At 47.0% G+C, this 27694-nt stretch overlaps 1 protein-coding gene across 1 annotated transcript; it reads right to left on the bottom strand.

Moving 5' to 3' along the window:
* Window positions 1–147: 147 nt before the first annotated feature.
* Window positions 148–26903, bottom strand: PRPF8 (pre-mRNA processing factor 8). The gene is made up of 43 exons (XM_084862823.1): window positions 26803–26903; window positions 26480–26590; window positions 25820–25988; window positions 24082–24246; window positions 23778–23996; window positions 23437–23649; window positions 23189–23314; window positions 22982–23087; window positions 21644–21834; window positions 21396–21515; window positions 21122–21311; window positions 20869–20988; window positions 20625–20759; window positions 20127–20256; window positions 19540–19736; window positions 19210–19416; window positions 18921–19084; window positions 18654–18780; window positions 18339–18531; window positions 17688–17875; window positions 17318–17556; window positions 16960–17106; window positions 16564–16774; window positions 16250–16366; window positions 9246–9493; window positions 8961–9140; window positions 8644–8779; window positions 8369–8538; window positions 8076–8205; window positions 7810–7956; window positions 7232–7392; window positions 6752–6943; window positions 6272–6509; window positions 5997–6125; window positions 4967–5080; window positions 4711–4884; window positions 4263–4456; window positions 3046–3285; window positions 2808–2949; window positions 1140–1280; window positions 896–1035; window positions 592–794; window positions 148–456 (listed from the first exon to the last, which is right to left on the bottom strand). Exons 2-43 carry the CDS (start codon window positions 26577–26579, stop codon window positions 302–304), a joined length of 7008 nt encoding a protein of 2335 aa, XP_084718949.1. The 5' UTR covers window positions 26580–26590; window positions 26803–26903; the 3' UTR covers window positions 148–301.
* Window positions 26904–27694: the final 791 nt, after the last annotated feature.

Below are 27694 nucleotides of genomic sequence, written 5' to 3' on the forward strand. Positions count from 1 at the left end.
GAAAGCCCAACCCCCATGTCTGTTCCCAGCGTTTACGGGATAGTTAGCCCCACAACCCGAGGGGTCCTCCTTTCCCTTCAAGGCAGAGTCCAGCTACCTGCCAATTCTACACTCAGAATTGGAGCTCAGAGGGGAAAAAACTCAAACTCCGATTTATACAAAATTTATTATACTCCGGTCAGGATCACAGGAGTCAACAACACAACAACACGCACAAAATAGAGGGGAAAAGGGGCAAGCTGATGAATGTCACCAGCTAGTCTGCGGGGGGAGGGGAGTCTGAAGCAGGAGGAGGACACAGCTAGGCGTAGAGGTCCTCTCGGTCCGCAGAGTAGACCTCCCCCTCCTGCAGGAGGGCGAAGTTGAGGAAGTGGGAAGGCCTGTGCACCTCGTGGTAGAACTCTTTGGGGTTTGCCAGCTGCAGCTCATACTTCATGTTGGGATCGTGCCGTACACCTTGGAGTAGATAAAAACGTCCAAATTAACAAGGTCCACCTCTCACCCCGCTGGGCCCCTGGCCATCTCCAAACCAGTGCCAGGCCCCAAGGGCTAAGGATGCTGACCGCCCCCTTCCCTGTGCTTCCCACTCACCCATAAAGTTGTAGTTCCATGAGGACTGGGCCGGGACCATAAAGAAGCCGAGGAAGCGGTCTGACAGCAGCATCTGGACCCTCTCGTAGTGCGAAGGGAGGTAGCCCTTGGGGTTGTTGCCCTTGTCTGTGTTCTGGCGGCCCCATTCATAGCCACTGGGGGTCAGCTTGTAGGCTGTCAGTGTGCAGGAGCCTGGTGTGAAGCTGAAAGAGGGATGAGGATAAAGTCAGAGCTTAGGCCACCATTCTGGGTCCTGGCCTGCAATGCCGGCCCATTCACCCTTTCCATGGGGGCTCAAGCCCACCTGCAGGTGATGATGATGGTTTTCTCGCCATCCCAAGATGGGTTGTCAGCCATGATCTTGGCGTGGGTGGTGACATCCTGGGGCGATAGCTGGGGGGACTCATTGGGCTGAGTGTGGATCCATCCTAAGGGTTCCATCTCCTATAGGCAAAGAGCATTAAAGACGATTTAAAGTCCCATCTGCAGACAGGAATCCCACGTCTGCCTTCCCTCCCCTGCCCTGGCAGCAGAAAACCCCCATTAACCTTGAGATATTCATGCTGGGGCAGCTGGCTAGGCAGGTGCACAGTCTGGTGGGTACCCCACTGTGGTACCATCACGATGCAGCGTATTTCCTTCACTTGGGGGTTATCTGGTGGGCTAACCCCATACAGGTATCCTGCAATCTGGAGACAAGGAGATCCAGAGTCAAAATGATTCTTAGTACCAGCCTAGACCTGGGCTGTTAGCCCTGTTCCCTTCCCTTCCTTAAGAACAAGAGTTTCTCAAAATGTGGTCAGAACCTCTCACATCGGAATCACCTGAGACCCGGCTGGTGTGGCTCAGTGGTTGAGTGTCAACCTATGAACCAAGTCACGTTTGATTCCTGGTCAAGGCACATGCCCAAGTTGTGGGCTCAATCCCAATGGGGGCATGCAGGAGGCAGCCAATTGATTGATCATTCTATCATTGATGCTTCTATCTCTTTCTCTCCCTCTCCCTTCCTCTTTGAAATAAATAAAAACGTGTTTGTTTGTTTGTTTGTTGTTAAAAAAAGAATCACCTGGATGCTTGGTCACATTAAATATGGACCTTATCTCAAATGACCCCATCGGAATCTCCTGAGTGACGGCCAGGAATCTGCACTGCTCCCAGTTGACTTAAGTATAGTATCCATAAACAAATGAAAACTTCTTTAAAACCAACAATAGGTGGTATTTAACATCTACAAAGTTAAGAGGACCTGTGCTCTTATAAATCACCCACACAGGATATTAACAAACTTTTCAAACTCATCAAACAGGCCATAAATGGTGTTTCAGGACACATGAATTTCCCTGGTTACTAGTAAAGATGAGCATTTTTTCATATTTTATTTGCCATCTGTAGTTCCTTTTCTGAACTACATCTGTATTCTTTGCCCATTCTTCTAGTTATCTTTAAAAAATCAACTGAGAATTCCCTATTCTACATACTAATCCATTATATCTATGGTTCTGAAAATAATTTTATGTTTTTAGGGTATCTGTTGTGGTACCCTTTGACAGACACACACATTATTCATTTTGATTGTGGTTTTGTGCTTTGTGTCTTATTTAGAGGACTATCCCAAAACTAAGGTGATAAATGTTTTCTTCTAATATTATACAGTTTATTTAGTATTTTACATTCTGATATTTATTCCACCTGGATTTTATTTTTTTTAAGTGGTGTGAGGTAGGGATCTAGATTCCTTTTTCCGATTGCTTCAATATCATAAGGCATCCTTAATCCTACAGACTTGATACCCCATATTTATTATATGCACATGAATGTTCCTGTATAGATGCTATTCTCTTAATTACCATAACTTTATAATGTTTTGCTTGCTATCTGGTGGGAGTCAAAACCCTCCTTACTGTTTTGGCTATCCTATATAATAAAAGAGTAATATGCAAATTGCCCCCTCGACCAGGAGTTGGACTAGAGTTCGACCAGGGGACAGGGCTGGCCCGCCAACCGCCCTCAATCCCCCAGGCCAGATCAGCCCGATCTGTGTGGGGCAGGCCAGGCTGGACTCCACCCATGCACAATCTCATGCACCAGGTCTCTTGTCCTTCTACATTTACTTTTCCATGAATCTCGAAGCCTCAAGTTCCAGGAAACCTTAGGTGAGTTGTAGATACATAAAATGTTTGGCTAACACCGTGGCCCAGCTGAGCACACTTACTCACTTGAGCCCGAAGGTCAGATATGCAGATGAACTTCTTAAGCACATTCTTGGGAAGGATATAGGTGTAACCAGTCTCCTTGATGTCATCAGATGAAACATAGATGTGATTGGTCCTTAGGTGCAGGTTGGCAGCAGAGATGGCCCTAAAAATAGGTAGGAATGTCAGCATTTCTCAACCCAAGCACTGTAAGCAGCCCAGCAGGCCCTTCCATCACTACCCTTTCAGCCCCTTACAGTACCTGACCCTCCATTCGGTTTTTGAGGAGAAAGTCTGGGTCTCGTAGTTGCTGGTGGTGGAGGTGATGATCTCATCCCCGTGCTTGTTCACAGTACGAGTCTGTGTTGCAGTCAGCTGGGACTGCTCCTTGGTCTGCTTCTCGATCTCAGCTATCTGCTGACGCTGCTGCGACGGTGCTGAGATCTCCATGCCCAGGATGATGTCTCGAATTTCTGATTGTGTCAGTGATGCCACATTCACACTATGGGGACAGTGTGGGTCACAAAAGGATCCCTTCCCCTCGGTCACTTATGCCTCAATGGCAAGAATGTAACTTGGTGGTATATGGGAACCCATATTATCTCAGACAACCCTCGAGTGACACTTGTAAAGGAAGTGTGAAGTGCAGATGTGTTACTACTAAGGTTTGCCACACCCCAGGATGGCCCTGTGCAGGTGCACTTTTCAGCCAGGCTCAAACCTGCTCAGCATCCACACCTCCCATTTTCCCTTGATAAGAAGTGCCCTAGCGCAGGACAATTCTCAAAAACCGAAACCCTGAAACATGTTCTCAGAGCTGGTACTGTCAGTCAACCTAGGGGATGCTTGAAAATCTACAGACATCTTTGGTTCCCACAATAACAGGGAAGGAGAAGGAAGGAAGGTATGTGTGTGCTGTTAGCAGTGGTACCTCCGGGCCTGGGATGTTAAAACTTCCTGTAATGATGGACAGTAAAGAAATGCCCTGCTCAAAATGTCAATAGTGCCTCCACTGAGAAACAATGCCCAAGAGTCAGAATGAAGCCCCCACACAGATTCTTCCTTCACTATCTGAAGACAATGTCTTCCTTTCTTCGATACCCAATTCCCAGGACAATTCTTGAGAAATAACTGAGGCTAAATGTTTCAGAAAACCCAGAAACTGCCCTGGCCAGTTTTGCTCAGTGGATAGAGCATCGGCCTGCAGACTGAAGGGACCTAGGTTGGATTGCAGTCAAAGGCACATATGCCCAGGTTGTGGACTCGATCCCCAGTAAGGGGATAGCCAATCAATCATTCCCTTTCATCATTGAAATTTTATCTCTCCCTCTCCCTTCATCTCTGAAATCAATAAAAATATTAAAACACACACACACACACACACACACACACACACACACACAAAAAGAAACCGTATGCTATATCACTTATTTCACCCTTTTTTCTCTTCCATCTGCCTCTCCGCCCCCAATTGCTCACTTGTTTTTCTTGCCGTAGTCGGCCAAGATGAGATCCTTGAGCTGCACCTCCACTTTAATCCATTCCTCGTCAGTCAGGGTGGGCCAGATGTGGTGTGGCTCTGTAATAGTAGTCTTGTCTGGCTTCAGGATCACCTTTGCCCGGTCATTGTTCACATGCAGGGCACGCAGAATCAAGATGAGGCGGGAGAAAGCCTGGAAAGACATGAGGCCAGACACTTAATGTTCTTTCCCTTCCTGGATCCTATTCTGTCTTGTAACCCAGGAATTGATTTCAAACTCTAAGGTGCTACATGCTACCCTCTAACCATAAATCAACTTGATATGCAGAGCAGAGTCCCTGTCCACACGCTGAAGATGTGAGAATGGCCCGCATAAGGGGCCTGTGGTTAAAACAAGGCCCCAAACCCACCCCTCTTCAGTGTCCTGTTCGTGAGTTAGCTTCATACCGTGTAAGATGAGATAGTCTTGAGCCAGTCATCATAGAGGTTAAAGAGAACCATCTGGGGCTCAGTGGCTTTCAGGATGAGGTCCCCAAACTTTTCCACCTTAAGACAAGCCTGGAAGGGCAGTTGGAGCTCTGACCCTTTGATCACAATATTGGGGAAGTCCAGCAAGTGCACCTGAGACAAGATCAAATCCAAGATCAGAAACGGAGCCTGCAGGTCTCGGCTTTCCTTTCCTCTAACCTCATCCACCTCTCACCTCCAATGGATCCAGCATGCCCTTCCTGGTGACAATGATCTGCTTAGGCTGCTCCTCCACAGGGAGGGATCGGATCAGGGCAGCCACTTCCTCAGCCGTCTTCCACTTAGCCAACTAAAAAGCAAGGGAAAGAAAAAAAATTGAGTCTCCACTCTTCCAGGTAAACCAGAAGACTCAGTCTTTAAATAATCAAACTATGTTTTTTTTAAAAAAGATATTTTTATTGATTTCAGAGAGGAAGGGAGAGAGAGATACATCAATGATGAGAGAGAATCATTTATCGACTGCCTCCTGTTCGCTCCACACTGGGGACTGAGCCCACAACCCAGGCATATGCCCTGACTGGGAATCAAACCGTGACCTCCTGGTTCATAAGTCAATGCTCAATTCCTGAGCCACTCCAGCCGGGCAGGAGGTGACACTTTAAGAATGCTTGTTCCGGACTCTCCCTCCAGGGAGCATGTCCGTGCTATTCCCTTCCCCCTCTTCTTTCCCTCCAGGCACCTAGTTCCTAAATACCAAGGGACCCCAGGAGACTTGCAACCAGAGGAGCAATGGACAGCAGTTCATCCCAGGCTAATCTCTGAACCTGTCTCCGAGGCCCCTTTTCTCTGACTCCAACGGGAGCCAAAGCAGCCCAGCCTGGGCTCTCCTGCTGCTGCTTCTATGCCCGTCCTTGTTTCACTGTCCTAAGTGTGTTTCTGCTGTGGCCAATAAATCATTGCTTGCTTTTCTACAAAAAATAAAAGAACGCTTGTTCCCTTTAGAAAGAGAATTTTTGGTAGCTTTGTTCAAGAGAGGTTAGAGGTAGGAGATTCAGAAAGCAGAGACCAGCTGGTAGGTAATGAAGGATCTCATACACTCTTGGACCTCCTACAGGACAATACTTCCCAAATTAAGTAATTTTGGGGAAAATTTCAAATAAGATGCCCCCGATCGTTCAGAGAAAGACTTTTTCTCTCACACCCACACCCACATGCCAAAGATTAAGAGACAAGTTTCTACAGCCTCTGTCCTTTAACCCGCTCACCTGACCCAAACGCTTCTGTCCAGCCCACACAGACGTGTGGATTATCTTGAGAAATAGCTGCCCTGTGCGTGGGTTGAAGATGAAGATGGCTCCATTGATGGGCTTGGTTGTCAAGTTCCCTTCAAAGGTCTAAAGAATGATTACAGCAGTTAGTACAGCCTGGACACAACCATCCTGCCTTCATGCCCATGCCAATATGCACACACTTGCCCCATCACCCTACATTGGACATCTAGAGCCCCACACCCCTACACTGCTCGTATAGCCCCTCTCACCTTGTGAATAGTCACTCTGTAGACATTAGTGTCGTCCACAAACCAAATGATCTGGTTGGAGAAGAGTTCCCCATAGTTCTGAGAGGACAGATAGGGCTCAGTGGGCTCAGAGGAGTAGAGCTGCAGCCCCTTGCGAATCCGTTCACGTAACACATACAAGGCAGGGTTTGCCTTCATGATCTTGGCCATGGCCTGCTGTATGAGAGGCTTGCTGCCTGGGAACCAGTTTCCATAGGCACTATGAAGGTGGAAGAGGCAAGAAAGTTAGACCAGACTGGTAGCTTCAGGAACAAGGCAAACTGCAACTCTACAGAGGAAGAGACTGTTGGCCAGGCTATCAAATGTCTGCTCATATACACAGAGACAGGGAAGAAAGAGTCAGCAACCCAGAGGAAGAAAGAGCCAAACCTCATTGTAGCTGGGCAAACTAAAAAAACACGTGTATGTCAAAGTGTGGGGCTGAAGGAAAACACATCTTACCTGTGCAGGTTATAGGCTAGGTCGATGGCAATGAGCACTCCCGTGGGTGAAGGGTAGATACTCATGTTGTCGGTGGTGTAGTCCAAGAACTTGGCCCGGGCATAGCGCTCAATGTCATGGGAATCATAATCTCCCCAGCGCAACTGGATGTCAATCCAATACTTCTGAGTGGTGGTGCTGTCCATCACATCCCTGAGGGTGGAGAGAGGTTGGGAGTCCAGGCTTCCAGAAGCCTCTGACACAACCACAAGAACTCTCAATCACTGTATCTAAAGCTTAAAACCAACCCCTCTTGCCAGTTCCAGGTCAACCAGACTTCTTAGAGAATAAGCAGACTTGGCTGAGGGTGTCCATAGGATCCAGGGATAGCACCGGTTCCAAGTTAGACAGAAAAGGCAAGCGGGGATAATTCCTAAAGTAATACTATACATAGGAAAACTAAGATTCCTGGATGCCTAGGACTGGGTCATAGGCACTTACTTGGAGTCTGCTAGCAATGAGGGCCGGGAAACATTCCACTTATAAGAGGCAAAGAGCAGGATATCTGCACAGGAAGAGTTCATTTTATAAGACTTTCGGGGGTGGATTGTCTCCTTTTGTACTGTCTCAATTTCCAGTGCATCCAGTTCCTGATCAAACACCTGGAGGCAAAGGTGGAAAGGTTATGAGTAGCTATGGAAGCCCACTAAGAATAAAAGCTTGTAGCCCTAACCGATTTGGCTCAGTGGATGGAGTGCTGGCCTGTGGGTTGGGGGTCCCAGGTTCGATTCAAGTCAGAGACATGTGTCTTGGTTGTGGGCACATCCCCAGTAGATGTGTGGGAGGCAGCTGATCAATGTTTCTAGCTCTCTATCCATTTCCCTTCCTCTCTGTTAAAAAAAACAACACACACACAATGAAATATATATTTTTTTAAAAAAGAATAAAGGCTTGTAGAATTTAAGATAAAGTGGCACCTGGTACCACAACTCCTCATCAGAGTTTCCAGGGTAGATTTCCAATACCCAAAGGGGTGATCTGACTTTTGATGGCATCCTCTCCCCTCAATCCTAGCCCACCTGACACAAATCCATAACGATGCTCTCATGGATCTTCTGCCACAAGTGAGCGCGGAAGATCTGGATGAGAGAGATCTTCAGTGTGGGGATCTTGCCGTGCATGAAGATACCTGTCAGATCCAGCTGCACCTGAAAGCCCACGTATACCTGACAGGAAAAAGAGAGTTACATTAGAGGTCAAGAGACTCAGGTCCTCAAGACACAATTAGGAAAGTACAAACACTTGTTTTATCTTCTGATCTCCCATGTCTACCAATCACACTCACATTGGCTCGGTTGATGGTTGGAGACCACCAGAGGGTGAATCTACGGTTGGGAATCTGGTTCAACCCTGATCGCTGAGCATTAGTTAGCTTCTTCCACTTCATAGACTCCTCAAAACCACTGGCCTTCTCCCTGGGAAGCAGAAGAGACCAGGCAAAGTGATGTCACGCCATCTCCCAGAGTGCTGCTGCCCTCCTGGGGATGGCTGCTGGAACACATCACAGCAGATCCCAGGCACACAAGGATGAGCTCCAAGAGTTGTAATAATCACTGTCGGGGAGAAGAGAATCCTCACCAGAAAAGCCCCTCCCAGGTAGGAAAGTAAGTGCCCTTGAAGAGTGTGTGTTCCAGAATGCCTTCCACACCACCCAGGGCCTGGATCATGTCTGTACGGTAGTTGTTCAGGTTCCAGAGCTTCCCATCATGCCGCTGGTGTGTCCACCAGAAAGGGTTCTGCTTCAAAACCTAGAAGGCAAGAAAAGTACGGTCACAATTCTAAGTGCCTACGTCCCAGGATGGCCACGGAGTTTCCTAATTCAGGGAAATGGTTCCATTATCCCCTCCAGGTACCTGGTACTGCTTGAAGTCAGTTCGAACACGCCAGCCCTTATCATAAGCCAATGTGTGCCGGTCCTTCTGGAAGAGGGTGTTGATTCGAGGAATGCCACGATCCCATGAATCTTCTAGATCTTCTAAGGTCAGTCGTCTGCCAAAGGAAAAAGATCAAAGTGAAGCATGCTCATATGAAGAGTGAAGCATACCTACTGACCAAGGATAAACAGGGGCAGATTTAGAACTACTTCCTTGTCTCCATAAAAATGTCATACAGAGTTCAAAGGTCATGCCTCCACACCCCACAGGACTGCTATGTCCTCCAGGATACCCACCTGTTCTGAGCAATGGCCTCTTGTCTCTTGAGTGCATATTCAGCCCAGACCCGCTGAGAATCAATAAACTCACTCTCCCATGGCTGTATATAGCGGTACAAGTTGGGAATCAGCTGGTCTTCTTCATGGCTCATTCCTGAACGAAAGTGTGTGATACCTACATCTGTCTGCTTGGACCACCTGTTTTGGGGGACAACCAAGATTAGAGGGGGGAAAATGAAGCCTAAAAGATAAAGAAACATCCCCTTCCCTTAAGGTCTAGCAAGATTTTCAGCCCCGTCCCACCTGAGGTCAGACTGGGGGATCAGCACGTGGCCCATGGAGAGCATGCCGAGTCCGCCCAACTCCTTAGGGGTGTAGAACACAACAGGGGGGAACCGACTGGGCATCTTGGAGTTGAGGCCAATCTTGATACGTGTCTGGATCTTGTTCTCACACTTCACCAGCAAGTCCAGGAGTTCCTGCGTGTTCACCACAGCCTCCCGGAAGTAGGTCATAAGGCCAATAAGAGCTGTGTTCCACTTGTTCACAATCTGAAGATGGTGGGAAAGAAATTACAGATGAGCCATTGGTATAGGGGAAGACATGACAGACTAATTCAGTTAGTTATATTGTCCCTAGTTCTCAAGAAAGATTTCAACTTAAGGTCATCAGGGAAGTATATATAAATCAAAAATCACTGGAAGATACAACTTAACACCCATCAGAGTAGCTACAAAGACCGTGACACGTGTTAGTAGAATGTGGGAAAAATGGAACGTGGGAAGGTGAAATTATATAGTTACTTTGAAAAACAGCCTGGCCTTTCCTCAAAAGGTTAAAACAGAGTTACCCTATAACCCAGCAATTCTACTCATAGGTATATGCTCAAGAGAAATGACAACAAATGTATACACAAATTTCATAGTAGCATTATTCCTAATACTCAAAAAGTGGGGGGAAACCCAAATGCCCATCAATTGACAAATGGATATACAAAATATAATATATCCATATGACAGACTATTCAGCTATGAAAAGAACTGAAGTACTAATACATGCTAAAATATGAAAGAGGCCAGACAAAAAAGGTCACATAGACTGTATAATCCCATTTATATGAAAATCCAAAATAGACAAATCCATATAGACAGAAAGTATAATAGACTAGTGATTGCCAGGGACTGGGAGTAGAAACATTAGAAGTGAGTGATAATTTCTTTTGGAAGTGATGAAAATATTATGGAATTAGACAGTGATACTACCGACACGATATTATGAATATACTGAAAAACCACTCAATTGTAGACTTTAAAAATCTACAATGAAATGTGAATTTCATGCCCTAACCCTGTGGTCAGCAAACTGCGGCTCTCAAGTCACATGTGGTTCTTTGGCCCCTTGGGTGTGGCTCTTCCACAAAATACCACAGCCTGGGCGAGTCTATTTTGAAGTGGCATTAGAAGAAGTTTAAAAATTTGGCTCTCAAAAGAAATTTCAATTGTTGTACTGTTGATATTTGGCTCTGTTGACTAATGAGTTTGCCGACCACTGACCTAACCAGTTTGGTTCAGTGGATAGAGGGTTGGCCTGAGGACAGAAGGGTCCAGGTTCGATTCCAGTCAAGAGCATGTACCTTGGTTGCGGGCATATCCCCAGTGGGTGTGCAGGAGGCAGCTAAACGATGTTTCTCTCTCATCAATGTTCCTAACTCTCTATCCCTCTCCCTTCCTCTCTGTAAAAAAATCAATAAATTTTTTTAAAAAGTGTGAATTTCAGCCCAAGTGCCGTGACTCTGTGGTTGAGCATCAAACTATGAACCAGGACATTCCAGTTCAATTTTGATCAGCCTACATGCTTAGGTTGTGGGCTTGATCCCCAATAGGGGGCTTGCAGGAGGCAGCCGATCAATGATTCTCTCTCATCTTCATGTTTCTACCTCTCTCTCTCTCCCTTCCTCTCTGAAATCAATAAAAAGATAATTTTTTTTAAATTTACTAAGCATATAAAGTAGAAATAAATTACCCATAGCCAGAAGAAAAATCAATCAACAGAAACAGAAACAACAAATGATGGAATTAACAGACAAGGACCTTTAAAACAGCTATCAAAAAAACTTGTGCCCGAGCTGGTTTTGCTCAGTAGATAGAGCATCAACCCATGGACTAAAGGATTGAAGGTTCAATTCCAGGTCAAGGGTTTGTACCTTGGTTGCAGGCTCAATCCCCAGCCCCAGTCGGGGAGTGTTAGGGAGGCAACCAATAGACGTGTATCTCTCTCAGATCAATGTTTGCTTCTCTCTCTCTCCCTCTCTTCCTCCCTCCCTTCATCTCTCTCTAAAAATCAATGGGAAAATATCCTTGGATGAAGATTAACAAAATGAAACAAAAATCTTGTACTTATGCTTGAGTATATTAAGAAAAACATGGTATGTACAGGAGGGGGGGGCATTGGTATATGTACAAAAATAATAATTTAATAATAAAAAAAAATTCTAAAAAAGAAAAAAAAGAAAAACATGAACTTGAATGGTCCTAGACTCAATTCCAATCAAAGGCACATACCTGGGTTGTGGGCTCGATCCCCAAATAGGGGGAGTACAGGAGGCAGCCGATCAATGATTCTCTCTCATCATTGATGTTTCTATCTCTTTCTTACTCTCCCTTCCTCTCTGTAATCAGTAAAAATATTTCATTTAGAAAAAGGGGCAAACTTGATCATCTAACATTTTACTTTAACAAATCAGAGCCCTGGCTGGGTAGCTCAGTTGATTAAAGCATTGTCCCAACATGCCAAGATTGTGGGTTCCTTCCCTGGTCAAGGCACATACTTCCAAGAATCATAAATAAGTGTAACAACAAATTGCTCCACTTCTAACCACTATAGTACACTCCTCTCTAACCGCTGACACCCTCCATTACTCAGCTCTGACCTCTCACACATCTATTCCCTTGATCCCTATATTTTTTTTCCTAAGGCCACTGGCCTCTTCTGGTCTCTTCCTTTTCATCCATTCCATAATCCAGGAGTCCAAAAGGGGCCAGCACCCTTAATACCCCTGTATCCCCCAGTCCCTTACCACTCCACCACAGTCCTCCAGCAAAACCCCAACCCTAAACCACCAAAATCTATTCACATTCTCCATCCCATCACTGAGTAGCTGAATGCTTCTGGGAATAACTCAGTTTCCTTCATTTTCTTGAAACCCACGTACAGTGAGTGTAGTTTCTTCAGCCATCTCATCATACCCCCAACACTGTGCTTTGAAGTCTGAAACCCTGTGTCCCTTACTCCAGCCCAGGCACAGCTGAAAAATTCAAGACTGTAATAACTTCTCACTTAACTTACTACGTTCACATCTATCCAGACCTCTTTCCTATTAGGTTCAGAGGATGCTCTCCCTCCCCTTGCCTATTCCACCATCCCTATGCAATTTCTCTAGAACATTGCTCCATCACTTATCACACTCCTATTGCACTCTGAACCGCCATTGGCTCCTTCTCAATGAAAACATACCCAAGTCACTCACATTTAAAAATACCTGCCTTGACTTATATCTCCCTCTAGGTGGCATCTAATGTCTTTCTTCCTCCCTCCAGCTCTGGCAAATCCACAGTCCTTGCTGTCTCCACCCCCTCACTTCCCATAAAGCCTCACCCACTGCAATCTGGCTTCTATCCCTACTATTTCTGAAACAGCTCTTGCTAAGGTCACCAATGACGTCCAGACCGCCGAATCCAATGGATATTTCTCAGACCTTATCTAAGTGAGAGACTTAAGCAACTGCAAGTGTTAAGAGGCCACCCACTCCTGACAGCCTTGGCTCCCATGACCCAGCACTCTCTCCGCCTGGCCATTCTGCTGCTCAGTGTTCCCAAGGCTTCCCAACTCGTCCCTCTGCTCTCCTCACGTCTTGTATTTTCTCTGGATAAACCTGCTCACTCTTGAGCTTTAAACCGCCTTTTTTATGCTGACAGATTCCTAAATCTACATCTTCAACCCAGACATCTTCTCCAGGCTTCAGATTGTAAAATACCTCCACTTGGACATCCTCTAGAAACTTGTAAGTTACCCCTGACTGCTCTTACTTTCTCACCTCATTTCTCTCCCTGGAGCTTCAAACTCACAGTATTTTTCATCAAATCTAAGAGACTATCAATTTAAGAGGCACCAGTGGGGGGGGGGGGGGATGGATACACACATGTATATATTTATCATGGAATTAAAGAAATATATAAATATCTACTGGATACATCCACCTAGATGTTCTCAAGAACCTCAAACTTTTTACATCCTAAACTATATTTACTTATTTCCTCCCTAAACCTGTTCTTCCCGTAGTCTTCCAATTAGTGACATCAACATCCACCTAGTCACCCATGCCAAACACTGTTACTTTGACTTCTTCCTTTCCCTCTGGGCATCCCATCAAAATGAAGCTCACCTGATTGTACCTGCTAACTACTTATCAAATCTGCTCCCTATCCTCACTTCTACTTTCACCATTTTTATCTGGACTCTGGCAGTAGTCCCCAAACTGATCTCGCATCCTGTTCCTCTAAACCACACATGTCAAACACAAGGCCCGCGGGCCAAATCCGGCCGGCCAGGCCTTGCAATGTGGCCCACACCGCGCTGTCATCACTGTACTCCGCTGTCAGTTTATGACATTGTCAGTTTATGACTGTTCAGTAAACCATTCGGCCCGCGATTTAGGCTGGATTTTAGATTTTGGCCCCTTCTCTGATTGAGTTCGACACCCCTACTCTAAACCCATCTTCCCACAGCTGCAAGAGGGAACCACCTAACACAGAAACCTGAGACAGTCATGCCCATGCATAAGACCCTTACAGAACTCTTAATGAGTCATGGAATCCCCTCCATGATCTGGCTCGTGCTTATCTACCCAGCCTTCATCTGCTAACAGTCCCAACTCCATGATTTTACTCCAGTACATTCTCAACTTCTTACAGTCCCAAATACACCTGCTAGTTACCTCTCCATGCTTCTGGCTGAAGGAATGCCCTCTCTCACTACCTCATCACGTTATTTTTTTTTTCCCCAGGAAGCCTTTCCTCTCCTTCTCCCAGAATAGGTGAGTCCTTAACTTGAGTGTTCTCACAGATTCCCAAATAAAACAGTAGCTCTTTTTCCTGACTATGCATCTGTGTTAGTGAGCTCAATGAAGGCACAGACTCTATCTTACATATAGTACGCCCATAATACCTTCAATGCAGTAGTTATCAACCTGCTCACTCTTGAGCTTTAAACCGCCTTTTTTATGCTGACAGATTCCTAAATCTACATCTTCAACCCAGACATCTTCTCCAGGCTTCAGATTGTAAAATACCTCCACTTGGACATCCTCTGATGTCCAAGTGGAGGTATGAATGAGCTACATAATTCCAGTTATCTGACCCTTGGTGGGAATAACCAACCTAAAGGATTAACTTTTTCCTAGCACTATTCTCCAAAAAAATATAGCATGAGGAATTTTAGGTAAGGAATATTAAGATAAAATGTATCCTCAAAAGAAGCATCACTAAAAAAATGTGAAGCATTCTTTATGTGTACTGCATATTTAAAGGGATATGAAGGTCAGAATAAAAGAAAATTGCTACAGCTAACAGTTATTATTCTGAGGGAAATCAGAATGAAGTGCCTTTTTAAAATCCATTGAGATACTTTATTTCTATGTAGGTATTATATTCCTGTAAAAGAATCCCAGGATTTTCTATCTTTTGGTGTGTGTGTGTGTGTTTTTTAAGATTCTGATTTTGAGAGAGAGGGAGGGAGAGAAAAAAAAAAAGAAAGAAGAAACATCACTGTGAGAGCGAAACATAGACTGGCTGCCTCCTCCACACCCGCTCCTGAAGGATCAAGCCTAAAACCCGGACATACGCCCTGACCGGGAGTCGAACCAGCAACCTTTCAGTGCATGGGACAATGCCCAAACAACTGAGCCACACCAGCCAGGGCATCCTTTGTATTTTTTTGTGTTGCTTCTTTGTGGCTCATGATGCCAGCTGAAGTTGTCAGTACAATAAAACCAAACTGACAGGGTGAATGCAGATTACTTTGGCATTTTTAGGTCTCTGAGTTGCACATCAAATCTGCGGCTGACCACACTGCACCTGTTTCATCTGCCTGTGAAGTTCATAATTTTCCCAACTGTGACCATCAGGGCTCTCAAATTCACCAGTGTAACCTTGCTTCATCAACACAGTTAGAAACTGGACAATGGCTGAAACCGGTTTGGCTCAACGGATAGAGCGTCGTTCTGTGGACTGAAAGGTCCCAGGTTTGATTCTGGTCAAGGGCATGTACCTTGGTTGCGGGCACATCCCCAGTAGTGGGTGTGCAGGAGGCAGCTGATCAATGTTTCTCTCTCATCAATGTTTCTAACTCTCTGTCCCTCTCTATGAAAAATTAATAAAATATATTAAAAAAAAAAAAAGAAATTGGACAATGACTTTGGAGCACAACTTAATTAAGAACCTGGTGTTGCCGAAACTGGTTTGGCTCAATGGATAGAGCGTCAGCTTGGGGACTGAAGGGACCCGGGTTCGATTCCGGTCAAGGGCATGTACCTTGGTAGGTTGTGGGCATATCCCCAGTAGGGAGTGTGCAAGAAGCAGCTGATCGATGACTCTCTCTCAACGATATTTCTAACTGTCTATCTCTCTCCCTTCCTCTCTGTACAAAATCAATAAAATATATTAAAAAAAAAAAAAAAAAAAAAAAGAACCTGGTGTTTTCCTCCTCTCTTTTTGGCATTATTGATGCTCTTGAGAGCATCAGCCAGAACATTCATGCACACCATTACAATGGCGAGGAAAGGCTGTGGAAAGGGCAAGGTGACTTGTTAAACCATGCAAAAACTTGTATACAGTCTACAAGTCCACCTGCCTTGAGAAGCAACTGAAGGGGAAAATAGACACTAAGATAGCTAATTATGCTTGCTTTTCAATATGCACTCTATGTTACTGTTTAAAAGATGAATTCTATGAGTTGGATCACTAGCCCTTGGAAAAATGAAAAAAAGTGATTTTTGTTCCGATTTAAAAATCCAACTTCAACTCTTGCCTTAATTTAGAGCCATCACAACTATAGAGAAGGAGACTGCAGAATTCCTACAGGGAATTCTCAGAAAATAACTAACTTGATTTGACACTCTAATCTGCTACCTATGCCATAAAGCCCGGAGACAGCACAGTGGGCAATACTGGGAAGAAAGGAGAGCAAACAGGGGAAGAGATGAAAGGGAGTGAGATGGACAGAGGACACACGGAAGTGGGGCTGTCTGATACCTTGGTGAAAGTGGTGGAGCCAGAGGCCATCAGAATTTGACGCACACGATTGTGGAAGCGCTGCATTGACTCATCATCCACACGCAGGAAACACTGGGCTGTCCTCTCCTTAGTAACCTAAACCACAAGGTCAAGGTTAATTGTCTCTGCTACTGCCATAAGAGCAAGGAACAACTTTGACCACCAATCACTATGCCCTGCCACCCAACGAGGCTCAGCTGACGGATAATGAAGTTGTGTCAGTATTCTTCACCCATTTCCCCCAGAGGTACAGGGGTGGCAATGCTCTGTCTAGCCCCCTTCCCAGGCTGTACCTCATTCTGCAGGTTCCAGACCCCATCCTTGTGGGTGAATTCCTCATAGCTGGTGCGGCACTTCGGCAGAATGCGGCACTCGAAGCCACACATGTTGAACAGCAGGTTGGGGTTGTCCTTACTGTACACGGACACGAAGCTGTTCTCCCACTGAACTGTAGTCACTGACCGTGGCAGACGGTTCTTGATGTCCCAGAACACTGCCCGACCCCTGTCCACAGAAAACATGGTCACATCAGTCTCCTGGGAAGAAACTGCCCTTCAAAGGCCAGACTGACGATATCCCAACAGAATACACTCCTCCCACCCAGGACACAACCTCATGCATCCCGTCTAATTGTCTCTGAACCCCTCAGGCTGATGTTCTTTCAGCTCCCACAGCCCCACTAGACTCACAAGTTGACATCATGCTTCATGAGGCGCATGCGGGCATCGCGGGGCCAGCACTTCTTGTTGTTATAGCCAACGATATTTTCATTGTTGGGGTCAGGGTGCTCCGTCAGGTAACGCTGGATCAGGTCTCGAGCCTCGTCTGCCGTAAACCTATACCAGGCAGAGTGCACTGCTAAGGACCACAGGAGACCTCCACCTGGGCAAACGGAGCCCGCCCCGAGCCCCGCCCCCTCCCACAGGCCTTCACTCCACTCAGAAGCCCCAACTCAGCAGAAAGTCAACCAAGGTTCAAGAGCCACTTCCAGAGGCCAGGCATTTGCCTCAATGCCCTACAAGGATAAGAATCCAGGCAAGCGCTCACCTGAAGAAAATATGGATGCGGTCAATGTATCTGCAGAACAGACGAATTGGGTGGGCAGCCTCTGTGGCTATGTCCTGGAAACTGAGAAAGTCATTTGGCATCTGAGGGGGCCCAGCCATCTCACTGGCCCGGTGTAATCCCAACACAAGCAAATCCATCACCAGGCCATAGTACTGTACAATGAATGAGGCGAACTGCAGGCCTCGGATGATCCCATATGAATTCGTGTGGTTCATGTCCTAGAAAGAAAGACAACTCTTTCACAACTCTCAACCCACCCACTTCTGCCCTCTTCTTAAGAGAACCTAACTCAGTGGGCCAGACCCTCACCCCACAACAAAATGATCGTTACTCTGCCCCTAAGACACACCTTGTAGTTGATGACAACGTTGTTCTTGGCTGTCATGTAGTCGGCTATATTGTGGTCCACAATGAGCCGCAGCAGCCTATTCAGTAGGGTCAAGTCGATCTTCTCATACATCTTCTCAAAGCGTGACTCCAGCATGACATTGCACTCACCCTCACTGGTCTCCCACACATCCTGCAGGTTATTGATGCCTGAGGAGGAAACAAGACAGGTCTGCAGGTTAGAAATTCCCTTTCAGGAGTAGTGCCTCCAGTAGCTACCATATTCTCACTAACACTGCTCATTCATCCGGATTGCTAGGACTCCTTTGTTCAGTTTAACATCAGCACTTATTTCCTTGGTACCATGCCGCAAGAGAGTAGATGAATTATGCTGCTCGAATGAGAACTTTTTTCTTTTCTTTTCTTTTTTTTTTTTTTAAATGTTTTTATTGATTTTAGGCAGAGGGAGAGAAACATTAATCAGCTGCCTCTGTACCAGGGACTGAACCCGCAACCTGGGTAATGTACCCGGACCAGGAGTCAAACAGGTCACCTTACAGTGCACGGGACTACACTCAACCAACTGAGCCACACTGGCCAGGGACTGAATAAGAATTTTGATGTAAAACTCAATTCGCCTCCCTTCCTCAGGGGTGATCCCAGAAAAGTTTACCTTGGCACCACTTATAAACAAGCAGAGGAGGCGGTTCTGTGTCAGCAGGCTTGATCCAGGGCGGGAAGAGGCGGCGCTTGTCAGCTTCATACCACAGGTACTGGTCCAGGTAAGCATCAGTGATCTTCTCCAGTGGTTCCACATCATACACTGGCACCAGGTGGCTATAGAGATCCATGAACTCAATGCCCACCTGTGGGACAAGAAAGCTGGCTCACACCAATCCACCGATCACCTGAGGCATTCTGCCACCCTGAGTGATGAGAATGAATAGCAGAGCCAAAATAAAAGTGGGGAGGGAGGAATCTCACTCACTTCTTTAAAGGCTCTCTGTGTGAGGAGGTGACGCTTGATGCGGGACAATGCCTCATGGGGGTTGTCGTAGGCTTGCTCGATCAGCCCTAGCTCCTCCCTCTGAGACTGGTTTAACCGAGACTTCACACTGACAAGGCAAAGCAACGGGAAAGTGAATGAGAAAACCAAGAGGAAACCAAGCCCAGAAAAGACTGGGTTTCTTTGGACTATGACAATGCCATTCTCCCTGTCACCTTCCCACAGGAACCTGTCTACCCTATTCCTCACCTGTACGCTTCCTTGAGCCGCTCTAAGGCCAAGATGAGCAACTTGGTGTCATGTTTGTAGGAGAGCGGAGGGAACGGGATGGGTGAGAACCTACGGCTTTCCAGCCAATGCACAGTGGTGGTATACACGGCCACCGCCTCCTCTGCGGTGATGTAAGGCCCATCCTGCAAGGAACACATAACGATTAACCTCCCACTGTGGCCAATCCCTCCAGCACAAGGCCTGGGCCCAACTCTGCCAGCCACTCCCTGCCCACCCCCCACCCCCGGCCCAGCCTCCTCTGCCCAACCTTCAGGTAGTTGTGCTGCCGCTCCTGTTCTGCCTTCAGGTAGAGCCGGGTGAGACGGCCCAGGTTCTTTTTGCAAACAGTCTTGTCCACGGTGGCCCCACGACGAATCCGTTCTCGGTTGTAGTGGGCGGTGTTGGTCCACCAGTCAGCCTTGGCCTTCACGTATCGAAGGATCATGTTCTCTATGGGCGTTGGCAGTCCAGGGACCTGAAAGTGCAAAAGGCACAATGAGAGAGTGATGGGAGCCACACAGCCCGAGATCGCCCAGGAGCGGTACTCCCAAGCCCAGGAAAGAGGTCCCTGTCTGCTCAGAGTCGTAGAGATACACACCTTCCAGGGAATGTTGGCCTTCCAGCAACGCCAGGCCTCACTGAGGTGCTGCAGGATTGTCCGGGCCTTGTTCTGCTTAATCCCCTCGGGCATCATGTCTAGAATGTCATGCATCACAGCTGCCCGAAGCTCAAGGTCAAAATGTGACTCCACTCGCTGCTTTGTTACAGTCTTCGCCACCCCCTTTGAGTGTCGGCCTAGAAGTGAAGTGATTAAGAGTCATTGTTTTTATTTATTTTATTTTATTTTATTTTTACTATTAATTTTTTTTTTTACTATATTTTGATTTTTTTTTTTTGCCCCCCTCCCTCCCATACCTACCCTCCCTCCCCAGAGTTTTATGTCCATTGGTTGTACTTATATGCAAGGAGTCATTGTTTTTAATAAGAGTCTCTATCTTCATGCCCCCCTCACTAACCATGGTTACAACAAAATAAACAGAATACTAGGTCAGACTCGTTAGAGAATGGACTTAAGAGGCAATCCAGGAAGGAGTCTCTGTCTCACACAAGGGCAGGGACAGAACAGGAACACACAGGACCTACCCTGAAGAGATCATGGGAGAAGGTGGAGAGAAAACCACTCACCTTCAAACTGCCGGGCCAGCAGGTTGCCCAGCCACCGCTCCAGCAGAGGGGTGATGCCACGCATGAAGAACAGCCAGACCCGCCAGCCAGCAGCCCAGAAGCCACAGCCAGGACCCTTCCCGACAGGACCCTATGATCCCAGGCAGAAGAACAGAAGTTAGCAATTAACTTAATGACAATAGAAAACTGGGCAGAGATAGGGCAGGAGGAACACATGCATGACAGTGAAGGGGGAAAAGAAAAGGGAAAACTCTGGGTCCTCAACAGCTAAAATAAGATAAATGAGAAAATTTTAAGCAAAAGCCAGTAACTGAAGTTTCCTATTTAGACCTAAAGATGGACTTGAGGAGGGTATGGTAAGGGGTGGGAGACTGTTGACATTCACAAGGTGAGGGCAGTAATGACACAGAGCTTTTCTCCAATAGGTCCCTGGAAAACACCCTGACTAGATATAAAAATTAAAATGGATCTGAGAGGGGTGTATGGGCAGGGTCCCACCGTGTTGAAGCGGTAATAAATGAGATGCTTCAGGTCCTTGCACATGCGAATCTGCCGCATCAGCTTGTATTTGTACCGGTACATGCCCGTCAGCTGCCCCACGTGGGCAAAGATATACTGCAATCCATCTGCCAGCTGCAACACAAATGCCTCATCAGGCTTCAAGCTATAGCCAGCTCCACAGTCAGCCCAGGCTGCACCCAGCTTCTCACGCGGGCTGGGGGCTGGAGGTACTCAGCCTTACCTGGAAGGCATCCACGTTGCCCAATCGATACTGCACATGACTGTCCACCACCAACTTAGTTAATCGCAGAACTTCTCGACACAGATGGAAAGCATTCCCAAAACGAGATTTCTTTCTTTCCTGGAGAAGATGCCAAGAACAGAAAAAACATTCATCAGCAATGGTCCCGACGGGACGCATGCCTCCTCTGGGGGCCAGAGCAAACCAGTCCCTCCCTCAAGCTCAGGAGACCCTGAAGGCCCAATGCAGACACCTTGGTGGTGAGCGTCTTGACGGGCTTGAGGTTGAAGTTGTAATCCAGGTGCAGGTAGTTGAGGTTTTTCCGGTGAATGAGAAGGTTGAGCATGTTGTAGCCCTGGCGGCACACCTGCAGCCCCACCTCCACCCAGTCCAGCTTCGTGGACTGGAAGAATTTGGTGGCCTTGAAGGAGCGGAACAGGTACCTGGAGTGGGAATAACGGAGAGTGTGAGCTGGCTGGTTATCTTTGGAGCAAAAGAAGTCTGAGCAGGGCCCTCAGGCACCTTACCTCTTCTTCTGGGCTTTTGGGGGCCGGTGCTTCAGGGCATTCAGCACATAGTACTTGAGCAGCTTCTGATAGGAGACCCTCACTTTCACGGGCTGCCCAGCAGGACAATGCTCCCGATACCTAGGAAACACTCATCACATAAGACTGGCCCAACTCTCTTTCCAGCCTCTCTGATACAGGATGCACACCCACCCAGTTGGGAGTTTCCTCCTATCCATCCACCATCATCCTCGCAGGAGAAGCCTTACCAGTTCTTGACAAGGGGGATGTCCAGGGCCCGGCGGGTGCGGCCAGAGCGTAGGTTGAAGGGCCGGGGGGCCCAGAGCAGGGCGATGCCATTGGCTGTGTTGTCCGTGTACAGAGGGGTGTCCTTCAGGAAGGGCTCCACAAAGTCTGGGAGCTCAAACTCCTCATCGTCGTCTGGTAATGGTTCCTGGCTCTGAAAGAATAACCCCCAGGGTTCAGTTCTTGCTGAACTGAGCGGAGACCTGGGATGGAAGGGAAACTCTCTGGGCCAAGCAGAGTGGCTACATTTGCCATGGAAACTTGGCTGCCTGACAAAAGAAACCCTAAAGGGCCGGGGCAAAGGAAGCCAAGAGAGCAGAGAACAAGCCAGGGCCAACCAGGGAAACAACTATCACTAGTCACAACCCAACTGGCTCACCAACAAAGGCCTCTCAAAGGAGCCTGATACCGTAAGAAGTAAACACTGCTATCAACTCCTGCTCAAGCTCCAAAAACTGGGCTTGACGAAGCGGGTCTGTTCATGTCAAGAACATGATGGAACATAGATAAACATAAAAAACATTGTATATGTAAGAGCTAGTCACAGAAGACTACATATTGTAAAAAAAAAAAAAAAATAAATTAAACTTATTGTATAATTCTATTTATATGAAATATCCAGAGTAGACAAATCTATAAAAACGAAAGTAAAATATGCTAATTAAACCAGGACATCCTTCCAGATGGAGCCAGGGCTGCGAGGGAAGCCGATGCCAGCAGCTAGGGGAAGGCAGGCCTACTCCTGCACGAATTTCATGCATCAGGCCTCTAGTAGACATAAAGTAGATTAATAATAGTCTAGGCATGGAACATTCACCGGAATGAAGAGTGACTGCTGACGGATGGGTACAAGGTTTCTTTTGAGGGTAATAAAAATTGCCTGAGTCGATAGTGGTGCAACTGTGAATAAACTAAAAACCACTTAATTGTACATTTAAATGGATGAATATTGTACACCTTAAATAGGTGAACTGTAGACTTTAAATGGGTGAATTGCATAGTATATAAACTAAACCTCAATAAAAGGACGTAAGGGGGGGGGAAAAAAGTAGAAACAGACCAGAATGAACTACAGAGTCCCAGAGGATGATAAAGCCCAGATGGATAATCACAGAGACCAAAATTATACCAATAACTTAGAGCCAAATGCCAAACTCTCAAATTAGTTTATAGCTCAAGACAAACCACCTAACAGGATGGAAAACAGATCTCCCTCTGATGAATTTTTATCTAATAATACCTCAGCCCAAGTCAGAAAATTTCACTTGGAAGAGCTGAAGTCAAATGTCCCCTCCTCTCACCTTGACTGAGTGCCTATGGGAAATTGGGTTGATCAGAGGATCAAAGTAGAAAGCTGGCAAATCAGGATCCTCGGTTTTGATGAACACAACATTAGGAGTGTGGTACCTAAAATGAAAGAAGAGTGAGCCAAGGTTTCCCTGCCCTGGCCTGGCCCTACCTAAATGCCAGCCTACCCCTTTCCTCCACCTGTGTTCCAACTCTCTTACCAGGTGAGATGGACATGGTGTGGGAGGTTGTTGTACAAGTAAGGGAAAGCAATCTTGTATTCCGTGCGGATCGGCTGCCGGATGATGATCTTATTAATATCATTGAATTCATTCCAGTCTTCATCCCTAGGATACAAAATCAAAGATGACCAAACTAGCTGGACAGTTTGGAAGCTATAATGGACTCCTAAGGATCGGGGTTAGAGTTTATTCAACCCAACATGCCTAAAATTCCTACTCCAACTTACTGTAGGTTGATATCTCGAACGAGAGGTTCAAATTTGGGGCCTCCAGGAATGGCCATATTGAGTGCCTTGGAGGTAAAGAAGGCCTTCAGATCAAACAGATAGAAGTAGTTGTCATCTACCAAGTCTGTCAGGAGCTGATTGGCCAGGCGGTAGAGAGTGGACATCATAGGCAGTGTGAACTGCCAGCGCTGGTAAGTGGAGCCATTCACATACCTAGGGGGGGAAAAAGAAACTCATGTCCGGTGGGTATACCAGCTAGCCAAGCCACACTACCAACTGCTCTCCCAGGACTCTTGGATTTCCAAAATTCTAACAGGAGTGGAAACTCCAACCACACTTACTTCCTGCTGTCCCTCAATGGCTGGTGGTCATAGAACCAGTCCAATACGGGGGCATCCTCCTCAGGGTCCAGTTCTAGCTGAATGGCCTCCAGGGGCTCAACATCTAGAATGTTGTCGGCATAGTCCAAAGGCGGCTCTTCATCATCAAAAGGGGGGAAACGCATCCTCTTGAAATGCCTCCTGTCTCTTTTTTCTCGCCGCATCATAATCCACATTGACCTGAAAGCCAGCAATGTCACACAACAGTTTCCGCCCACTGCCTCCCAACCACCACCACCAACAAACATATTCCAGCCCTTCTCACCCCCACTGGGAGATGTAGACGGGCTCAATGACCCAGGGAATCTCATTGACAAAGGAAATGGCTCCAGTGATGTGGTACAGCACAGGCACGTCCCGGATCTGCTCCCAAGGCATAGGCATGTTCTCCAGGAGTTTAAGGACTGCATGAGGCATGTACTTCAGGGCACTGCGACATTAGGAAGAGATGACTAGAAGTCAGAAGGTATCACATTCCACAGAAAACCCACCTTACAGTCCAAACTTCCTACTGCACACAGCCCTCCATGACCAGGAACTCTGCTTTCCCCTCTCTAGCTGTGCTCCTCCTAAACTTCAACACTGCCTTCAGTCCCTCTGAATCAACAGCTGTCCCTCTGACGACAGCCTTAGACTATCTCACATTCTATTCTCTCTGAACTTACCCATAAATAATATTAAAGTAATCACCATACTTTATTGTAACCATTTGTGTCATATCTGTCACACCATTAGACTATAAGCTCCAGAAAGGCCATTATTTCCTGTTCACTACTCTTATCCCTAGCACCTAGGACAGTTCTCAAGAAACCGTTTTGGGGGGAAAAAAACCAAAAAGTTTTGAAACAGCGGTAACCTGTTTGGCTCAGTGGATAGAGCATCAGCCTGCAGACTGAGTAAACCCAGGTTCGATTCCGGTCAAGGGCATGTACCTTGGTTACAGGCACATCCCCAGTAGGGGTTGTGCAGGAGGCAGCTGATCGATGTTTCTCTCTCATTGATGTTTCTAACTCTCTATTCCTCTCCTTTCTTCTCTGTAAAAAAAATCAATAAAAAAATATATATATATTTTTAAAGTTTTGAAACAAACAAATCTTGTCTTAGTGGTTTGGTATTCATAATGAACTGATTAACATTTTTGTGTCCAAATGGGAAAGGGATTTGCTAAGGTATTTGTACCTGTACTCTCCCAGCTTGGGGCCATAGAAAAACAAGTGTAAATCCCTCAGGAGTTAACTACTCCTGAACCTGAGAATTCTGTTCACTGAGGAGTTACAAGCACAGAAGAATGCACAAAGTGTCCTGCTCTGGGCTTCAACCCTTTCAGAGATAGGCACATGTTGTCACAGCACCAACAGGGCAAATTAAAGCTCCAGTCCCAGCCCTGGCCAGGTAGTCAGATGTTTAGAGCAGGGTCCCCATATGCCAGCCAAGGTTATGGGTTCAATCCCGGGTCAGGGCACATACAAGAATCAACCAATGACTACTTAAGTAAGTGCAACAACAAATCGATGTTTCTGTGTGTGTGTGTGTGTGTGTCTCCCTCCAATCAATCAATAAACACTTTTTTTAAAAAGCTCTAGTTCCAGATCAGAAGTAAAATCAAGGCAATAAAGTACAAACTGGGCCCTAACCGTTCGGTTGATTGGAGTCATCCTGACAAGCCAAGGTTGCGGGTTCAATCCCCACTCACGGCACTTATAAGAAGCAACCAATGACTGCATAAATAAGTGGAGCAACAAATTGGCCTTTCTCTTTCTCTAAAGTCAATAAATAAATTGTAAAATCCTTCAAAGAAAAAAAAATAAAGGGAGCATACTGGAAGATCCTGAATCATCACAGGACCCTAATGGTTTTCTCCTTTCTCTCCTAACCACCAAGGTGGGCTGTCCTAGAAGACTAAGGTCCCAAATGTCAGAGCAGCTTTCCAGGACTACTCCTATGGGAGAGGGACATAGGAAAGGGCCAAACTCCAAACGAAGTAATTCCAGGATGTTCTTTACCCCAAGTAGACCCTCTTGTCATGGCGAAACTTCCTGTTGGTCATGTCTCCATGGTCTCGAATGATCTTCCTGACATGCTCTGGGGGCATGTCTTCCTTCTGAGCATCCACAAATCCAAATTTCCGCTTTTCGGCATAGCGCTTGGCCTGTAATTGCTGCCATTTTCGGGCTACAAAGACACCTCGGTTTAAAGGACTGGACACTCTTAGTCTAATCATCCCCATCTCCTGCCCTAGGGTGAGGACGGGTCAGGACGTATAAAAAAGGGGCCAGCATCCAGCAGGTGCACTCCCTGCTAATTCTCTTGTCATCCTGCTCTTCTTTATTTTGTCCTTCCTCACGTTTACCACCGCCTGACATTTATGTGCTTTGTTGTCTATCTCCTCCATTGCAATTTAAACCCTTCTAAGGACGGGAGTCCTGTCTGCATCGCTATTGTATCCCTATTGTTAATGATCAGTGTCTAAAAATAAAAAGATGCTTTTAAAGACCCTGATCAGGTGGAAAAATCGGGGGAGAGGGGGCAGTAAGGGCGCTAACACCTAACGTTTTGACAATTGCAACAACAGAAAAAGGGCTCAACGATGCTGCGGCCGCGCACGCGCACACCCACCCCCACGTCCCCGGGGCCCAGACACCGCTCCTCCCGCACGCATTCACCTTTCTCCTGCAGCTTCTCCTCCGACATGTAGTCCGGCAGCGGGGCCAGAGGGCCGGGCACCGGGTTACCCGGCCCTCGGTAAGGAAACACCCCGGCCATCCCGGGAGAATCTGGGGGGCGCAGAAAAAAAAATTTAAATGAACGAGCAGCAGGGCCCAGGCTCACAGAGGCGCAGCAGGAACGCGTCGAGGCCCCCGCCTGCAGCCCCTCCTCGCTCCGCAGCCCGGCCCAACCCCTCCGGCCGCTCCGCCGACCCCACCACGCCTCCCGCGGCCCCTTCCAGTCCGCCAGACACCACCCCGCCGCAGCCCCCCACACAGACCTCCGCTGGGGGGAAACGCAATGGCGGCCAGCCTACGTCCGCGCCGCGCTCCCAGAGCCCGGAAGTACGCAACGCAGCTTCGGCAATTGACCCAATAGGCGCCGGCGTGCTCAGACAGATTGGAGAACGCACCAATCAGAGTTGCATGTCTGGCTGGTGGGGGCGGGTCTATGGGCGGGGTTATTGAAACGCGATGGGGTGTGGTCGGAGCAGCCCGAGTCCCGCCTCCCGCTTCTCTGGGGCAGCTTTTTGGGACCTCTAGCAGACGGGCGTGAGACAGCGAGAGCCCCAGGCTTACAGAATTTTAATAAATTTGTCAAAATCTGCACATTATTCTGTGTCTAGTCTCATAATGTAGACTTGAGATGCAGTACTAGCTTCCAGTCAGCCAACCCTTTGTTCATGTATGCTTTCATTCATTTAACCACCATTTATTGAGTACCCACTATTTGTTATTGGGAATATAGCAGGGGGGTGGGGGGAGGGAAATAACCTCACTGCACTCACAGGGTAGCGGGGAGGCTAACCAGATTCTTAGACGCGGTGTGATGAGAGTTTTGGAGCAGGGCATTTATCCCCCCTTGCGAAGTCAAGGAGGAGTTTCGTCAATAAACCTAGAAAAAGAATTGGACATGGGGAGCAACATTGCTGAGTGCCTTCCCCCCCCCACTCCCCGTCCCACACTCACACACTTCATTCCTCTTTTCTCTCTGCAATGACTACACTATGGAGTCTATAGTGGACCCCTATAAATGCTTCTTGGATCCCTTTCTGCCTGAATTGCTCTCCACCTGCTGCAATCCTTGTTTCACTTTTCATTCTTGCTACATTCTTTGGTAACAACTTTCAATCTGACCTAACAGATATATTTGTCTGAACTCACACCAAGTTT

This window comes from Pipistrellus hanaki (assembly GCF_964339955.1).
Source record: "Pipistrellus hanaki genome assembly, chromosome: 16".
Classification (NCBI taxonomy): domain Eukaryota; kingdom Metazoa; phylum Chordata; class Mammalia; order Chiroptera; family Vespertilionidae; genus Pipistrellus; species Pipistrellus hanaki.

What these genes read in the sequence shown, in the direction of transcription:
- PRPF8 (XM_084862823.1), bottom strand. Translation starts at nt 26,579, where the DNA reads ATGGCCGGGGTGTTTCCTTACCGAGGGCCGGGTAACCCGGTGCCCGGC. An exon ending in CAACCATCAACCGAGCCAAT is followed by an intron (nt 7,957 to 8,075) that starts GTGAGTGTGATT and finishes TTTTCCTGTCAG; the next exon opens with GTATACGTGGGCTTTCAGGT. An exon ending in CTAGCCTATAACCTGCACAG is followed by an intron (nt 6,510 to 6,751) that starts GTAAGATGTGTT and finishes CCACCTTCATAG; the next exon opens with TGCCTATGGAAACTGGTTCC.